This window comes from Laetiporus sulphureus (assembly GCF_001632365.1).
Source record: "Laetiporus sulphureus 93-53 unplaced genomic scaffold LAESUscaffold_57, whole genome shotgun sequence".
NCBI classification, from domain to species: Eukaryota; Fungi; Basidiomycota; class Agaricomycetes; order Polyporales; family Laetiporaceae; genus Laetiporus; species Laetiporus sulphureus.
The window spans coordinates 90636-97633 of record NW_024468566.1 but is presented as its reverse complement, the minus strand read 5'-3'; the positions used below and the strand labels follow the sequence as shown (position 1 = coordinate 97633).

Here is a 6998-nt window from a genome sequence, read left to right as displayed (position 1 = left end):
TCGGTCACATGCCAGACGTTATCGGCGCTTGATGTCCTGCAAGCGCTCAAACACAGATGTTCGCGCAATCAGCATGGGTGCGTTATAATAGTCGTGCGTCACATAGAATGATTTTGCCGGTTGGGGAAATGTCTCGAGAGAGGGCTCCATTTTTTGTAGGTCATTTCGATTGCCAGCAATCACCCTACAATTCAATGTGTCTGTGCGCTTACTTAAGCGCCGAAATCTCGTAGATGATACTCAGTCCTTGTATTAATCACAATATCCGGCGATAAAGCTCCTTCAAGCTGACTGCTTTCCATTAAACCTGCCTCGCCTGCATCTCATTCTGCCGCTGCTGTGTCAGATACTTTTCCCGCTCTCACATCTGCCCGTTCCGCGATGGGGATTTGGAAAGGAGACCACGTGACCCTCACAAATATTTCGTTTGACTCTAGCGCAACATTTTGCCGCACGATTCTCTTTAACGTCTCCTGTCTCCGTGCATACAAGCCATTATCTCATCAAATTCTCTGTTTTCATGCTCACCTGATCTGTTGTCAAATGTTTGGCTGCCTGGCTGTGATCTCTGTTGCACGAAATGCTGCTCTCTGCTATATGGCAAGACTCACTGCTCTCGGGTGTAAAGCACACTCAGGAAGGCTGGAAAGAAGAAAATCTTTGCTAACCTTTTTCCATCAATGAAGGCTGGATGCGATGAGCTGTCAGCTCCGCGAGGCTAATACCCCCGTCATTGTTGGTCGCATCCAAGCGTTGCAGTACGTAGTATACGTCCCTGAGGTGTCTGCTCCGCAGCATGGCTGCGTCATTGTAATGGGGCCGTTCGCGGCGCTTTTGTACTAATGATAATCTACTTCAAAACAGATCGTAGGCGCACGGTTGCTGATAACTTTGGTACATACTCGCTCACCCTGGATGTTACTCGATTTCTGACACTGCCATTGACAGTTCATATGGAAGTCGGAAGGTTTGGCGTGTACAAGGTTCTGTCAATGCATTATTGCGTCTGTTGTAAGGTATTTGGTGACTCTAACTTTATCGTACTCTGTTTCTTTTCAAAAGACCGCATGCCGTGGCCACACAGCTGAGGAGAATATAATGATGATATCATATAATTTTCTAATATATATTATAATGAGGAACCCCGGTTGGCCCCCTTTGCTGGCCTCAGCTGGACTGCCCAGCTGGAGATGCGTGGGACTCAGCACAGCCCCATTCTGCTTCCAAACGTGGAGGCCATATGGGCCCAGTCTGTCCCAGCTGGGCGCCCGGTCTGGTGCCATTGGCTCAACCAGCTGGCGGCCACCTTGGGTAGGAGTGGCGATGTATTGCAAAACTCTCCCTCAACCTCAGAAATTGTAGTATGGCTCAATAAAGTCATTGAACTTATAGAGTACATGGTTGATAACCCTCACAAGCAGATGATGTTCTCAGTCCTCTAATGTTAATTTTGTCAAATGCAAATAAACACATTGAATGTAGGGAGTGTTGAACTCACAATATTTGAACATGTTGAACATAGTGGATGTTGAACCCACAGTACTACAGATATAGAGAATAACTGGGACATCACAGCGGCTCAGCTGGACAAATGATTTCTCTCCACTGTTAATTCAGCTAAGCCTTGCTCTTCATCAAGGATGCTCACTTCTTCCTCCAGGCTTGACAATTGTTAACGTGAAGGGCCTGCAATGGGGCTCGAGAGCTGCTGAGCTGACAGATCTGAAACACTGTGTTTTAGATGATTTAGCAATTAAAAGTAGCAGTGCGGCTGTCTGAAGTGTAGAACCTTAATGAAGAAGTGTCTGAGTGATCAGCAGGTGAAGGTGCAACTGATGCTGGCAGTGGTGGCTTATCATAGAATACTGGGGGTTGATTGCCAGTTTTTCTGTGACATGGCAGTCATACATCATGTGCCTCTTAGCAAATGGGAGAATTGAGTCTCTCAAAAGCAGTGGAAAGAATTCAACAATATCTTGACAACATTTTTAACAGGTGTCTTTGGTCAGGCAACATAGACAAATGATGATTTTATCTCCTGAGTTACATAGTAGAAACTGTGAAATATGTCTGTTTGTATAGCAAACAATAGCGGCAGGCAGGTGTAAGTTTCGTGTGTGAGTCAGATGATTCTTAAAATCAATGACAATTTTGCATTCATCACAAAAGATGCATCTCTTAAAAAGATGTAAAACTGCCTTTAGGACCCTAAGCATAAAGCTCTCTGAAGAAGAGCAAGAAACTTACTCTGTAGTCAGGTACTGGTGATGTTCCTACACATTCATATCTGCATGAAGGTCAGCCACACACCACTCCATGTACTCAAGGTGTGAATGCATGCTTATGAAATCGCACATCTGCTCATAACTTGGGTAAGAGGGCCATTTCTGGCAGAAACGATTTCTGAGGTCCTGACATTCTTTATAATTAAGTTTATAATTTGATTATAAATATTCACCACATTGTATATTCTCATTCATATTAAAATACCAGTCTCATTGACAGAAATCAAAAATGGTGTGATTGTTCAAGATGCAGCAGTTTTTAGAGTAACATAATGTTATGGGTGAGATTCAGCAAAGTTTAGTGTATATATCTGTGTCATCTTTTCAATGATATGAAATGCTGCAGGATCTGCAATGTGTAATAATCATATAAGATGGTTTATGTGAGGATGCAGCTTATCTGCTGCTACCATGATCATCATATCATGACACAGTCTGCGGCAGTCACCATTCAAATTTTTTTTCTCAGCTTACATGGGTATCATGCATACAACACTCATATGACAACATAACAATTGAATAACACAGCACCATGCATTCTGCTGCCAAAACTGTTCCCTCCTCCCATCACCGGCCACTCAGGGTATCATTTCCAGTCCAAAGTCCAGCTCCTAAATGTTCAGCACCCCATCGTAATGCCATTATATGGCCCATCATGGTCTGACAAGTCCTCATCCGCTCAGGATATTCTGGCCAGGACATGTCACCCACTCACCCAAGTCCTCAATGTGCACCTTATCTGACAATGCATGAACCTGAGGAACATGCCCGGACAGATCAGGATCAGGTCCTCCTCATTGTTAATGTGTGTCACCATGACTGATGGAGGCATCAACGTAAGTTATGAAGGCTTGGTTTTCACCTGAGGCAGCCTATAGCTGAAGTATGCGTAAAAGGCATCTGGGATGTACAGTAGCAAATAGACTGAGTCAAGCAACAATATCGCAGCTCTGAGTGAATGATCGACAATTGTTATTTGATTTGTTCTATATGTTGACATAGTCGTCTGCACAGCTGAAAGAATATCCATTGCAGTAAAGCCTTGATCGACCTCAATATCTAAACTCAGCCTAGTGAAAAATGATGAATCTGGGTTGACCAGCATGATATCGTCATCTGTTACAAGAGGCAAGATTTCATTGAGATCTGTGCTCTGGTGAGACACAATCACTGTATCAAGATTCAGATCATATCCAACAAACCAATACTGCATGCTGTCACCATCGCCTCCTAAAGCTACTAGATCGAAGTTGAGGTTTGCCTCGCAGTTCATCCCGCAGTCCTAAACCAACGTCTGTGACACATTGCAGTAGCCCATGCTCATGTACCAAATATATGATGTGAACACCGTGATCTGTGCCTATGTGAGGGCAGTGATGGACTGCCTCGCCTTCAAGCCAGGCCTAGCCTGTATGGCAGACAGAGCGATGAGGAGAGCAGCACCAAGGATCACAGCGTGCATAGCAACATTTTTCAATTGGAAAACAGTAAAGAAACTCTGAAAACATATTAAGCTTTAATTTGGAAAAATGGTGAAGAAATTAGAAGCTTCCTCCATCATTAAATTGCTATATATGGGCATACACTACTCAAATATGGAACAATTTACAGAATAGTTTTTAACATTTTTTCAAAGCAGGGCTTTATATTCTTTTACTATATTTTCACTATTTCTTCAGTGGAAAAATATTGCTATGCACGCTGTGGATGAGAGAGAACATCGATCACGCATTCACATTTGAGATAGTGATATCTGTTCATTCATTTCTGCACTAATCATTGTTCTCAGTTGACTATTTTTGAATGCTTGGTTGTCTTCACCCCTTTAGGTCCACAGTACTTGTACTTCCTATTAGACTCTTCAGTGATCATGATTATGTTCATCAGCATAATGTCACTATTGAGTACCAGTATCTCAAATCAGCTGTTATTGAGCATATCAAAAATATATTATATTAGCATTTAAATATTGATGTTATAATACCATTAGTACTACTGTAGTGCTAGCATAGTACAGCAATCATATTAGCTATAAAAAGACTAGTACACTAATGGTACTAGCATGAAAAACCTGATGATATTATTAAAGAGTTAGTACATAGCATGATACTGGCATTTGAACATAAGTACAGCAATTATACAAGTGTTGAAACACTAATACCATCCTCTAAAGATGCATATAAGCATAGTGCTAGGGTGAAAACCCTAGTACAGCAGTTTTACTATTATTTAAAATTGATACTATTATTAAAATGTTAGTACTACCATAGTACTAGCCCTGTAACAATTTGTACAGCAACTGTGCTAGCATTTAAAAATTGACACTGAGCTCAGACACTTAGTGCTAGCATAGGTTCAGCCTTGACACTGCAGTATAGCAGTTTGACTACAATGTTAAATTGATACTAGCATGGTACTGACCTTGACTCCTTAGTAAAGCAGTTTTACTACAGTTATAACATGTGAATGGTCATGTACAATGTAGCTAGCATGCTGGCATAGCAGATGTCGAGAAAATTTGTAAAAATAACTGCAAGCACCTGTTAAGGTTGGTCATACTGTGCAGGCATAACTGCAGCATTGTTCAGGTTATTTCTCTATGCAGATCAGTGTCAGTTAGTAATGCATCAACTTGCAAAAAAAAACAGAATTATGTTACAGTGTTAAAGTTCATGTCTGCATTATGATCTCCATCTGTGTTTTGAAACTACTCAGCTAGAAAGAGTGAAGTGTAATTAACATATAGCTTACCTTCAATCTTCCTTAAGATGATCATTTTGACATTGAACTGGGTAACAGCATAAGGAGTACAGTGTCAGATGGTGATGATAGATAACAGTGATAGCATGAAAGGCTCTCTATGGGAGTTCACATGTCTATATTAAATATCTTCTCATGCCTTTTGCTTGATCTTGCACAGATTTCATTGTATATTTGTACAACATTTTCTTTATAACAGCATTGCTACTTCTATATTGTTTAATCTGCATAGGCTATTCAAATCCTTCTTCACGTAGCAAATGTGGTTGCTTTCAGTTATACTAAGATAATTTCTCTTCCCATCCTTGTAATCCTCTACTCCTTTCTTACTGCATTAGGTCACTCTCTTGTGTCATCAGTGAGCACTGCCTCTTTTAGCTCATGAAACTTGATGCAGAAAGCCCTATAGCTAATGCTAACTGAAGGCTCTTTTTCCTCAATTTGAGATAAGCTGCATGGCTAAGATACAGTGAACAGTTCAGCACTTACAACCCATTGGTGCTCAACTCCTGCTCAACCTTATCAAACCATTGAACAGTGTGCAAAAGAAGATTGATCTGGGTGTGAAGTCAAACCTTTTTATGCCATGAGTGTGGAGAGGGAATAATCTGAGAGTGGCATTCACTTCTGCCTCATCTGTCAAATATCTCTTAGTGATATGCAACTCTCAAGCTGCAGCCATGGCTGCTCTAATTTGAGCTGAAGAATGAGCTTCTCAGCCAGGTTGTTTTCATCCATATCAGTGTTAGAAAGATCATCAAATTGCTGAGCATTCTGCTTATCCTCATCTTCTTTCAACTTCTTTCTGCTCATCTTCTTTGATCTCTAAGTGAACTGCAACAATATCTCTGACCTCTGACCTCAAGAATGTCTGACTCTGCTCATGGATAAGGCTATTGCCATGTAGATGAGTATATCTTTTGAGGGGATTGGTGGCAGGCTCTAAAGCACTGAGCTAAATGACCTGTATGTTGGCCTTACCCTGTCAGTGATTTCTGTGATCAGTATCAGATTTTGAAAGTACAGATCAACTTTATTCTTCTCAACCACTCTATAATGACTGGCACAAAACATCAGTCACTGTAACTAATGATGGCTTAAAGTAGGTGAACCTTGACATAAAATGTCAGGTGTGCCAGATCAATGTTGCATTAAGTAGCTTAGCTCTCATTGATGGAACTTAGAGTGGCATTCAATCAAAAGCTTTGTCTCTGCCAATCAGGTTTATGTTCAGATTTCATTGGTACAGTTTATAAGGCCCCTGATCTTAGATGCACATTTATGTCAGTGTACATCAGTGATCCAGTTTAGAGTGAACTTCTCAGTGCTTGGATTTAACAAAAATGCATTCAGAATCTCTTTAAATGATCCTTCAAGTTCAAGAGAGAACAGATGATGTCTATAGTCAGGACTAAGAAGGGTTAAAATTACATTTATTGATGTGAGCTGCTGAAAAGCTCTGACTGACCACAGAAGAAGAATGACTACATTCATGAATGACGGTGCATTTGATCTTGGTCAGTATGACAGAAAGGTGTATTTCATCAGACATTACTGAATCAAGTTCTCACTGTCATCACTGCTTCACTGAAGTTTTAGAAAACTGAAAAACTCTGACTGTCCACAGAAGAAGGATGACTATATACACAATGTGTAGGCCATACCTTAACAAGCTGCAGCGCAGCATGGGTTCTCTAATCACATTACATTGTATTTTAGGTTTTGATGATTCTTTCATGTGTAGCTTTCAAAAAACTTCTACAAAAAGGCTGAAAAGGATATATATCACTGGACTCAATTTGCGAGCAAACTATTCCAGGAGTTTTGCCAGAAGCTCAGTATAAAGTTAACAATGTCAACTGCATACCACCCCCAACAAACAGTCAGACAGAGAGTGTTAATCAGGTGTTGGAACAGTACCTGCACATGTATTGCAACCATAGACAGAATGAT

The 6998-nt window shown here is 40.8% G+C and overlaps 2 protein-coding genes across 2 annotated transcripts; one reads left to right on the top strand and one right to left on the bottom strand.

Annotated features, from left to right (window-relative positions):
* Window positions 1–696: 696 nt before the first annotated feature.
* Window positions 697–1442, top strand: LAESUDRAFT_717340 (uncharacterized protein; the record flags this gene model as incomplete). The annotated part of the gene is made up of 3 exons (XM_040907326.1): window positions 697–758; window positions 872–1016; window positions 1140–1442. The coding sequence occupies 3 exons, from the start codon at window positions 697–699 to the stop codon at window positions 1440–1442; spliced, it is 510 nt and encodes a 169-aa protein (XP_040759396.1).
* A 1365-nt stretch (window positions 1443–2807) lies between these two features.
* On the bottom strand, window positions 2808–3747 carry LAESUDRAFT_795597 (uncharacterized protein). The gene has a single exon (XM_040913968.1). It carries the CDS (start codon window positions 3556–3558, stop codon window positions 3127–3129), a length of 432 nt encoding a protein of 143 aa, XP_040759395.1. The 5' UTR covers window positions 3559–3747; the 3' UTR covers window positions 2808–3126.
* Window positions 3748–6998: the final 3251 nt, after the last annotated feature.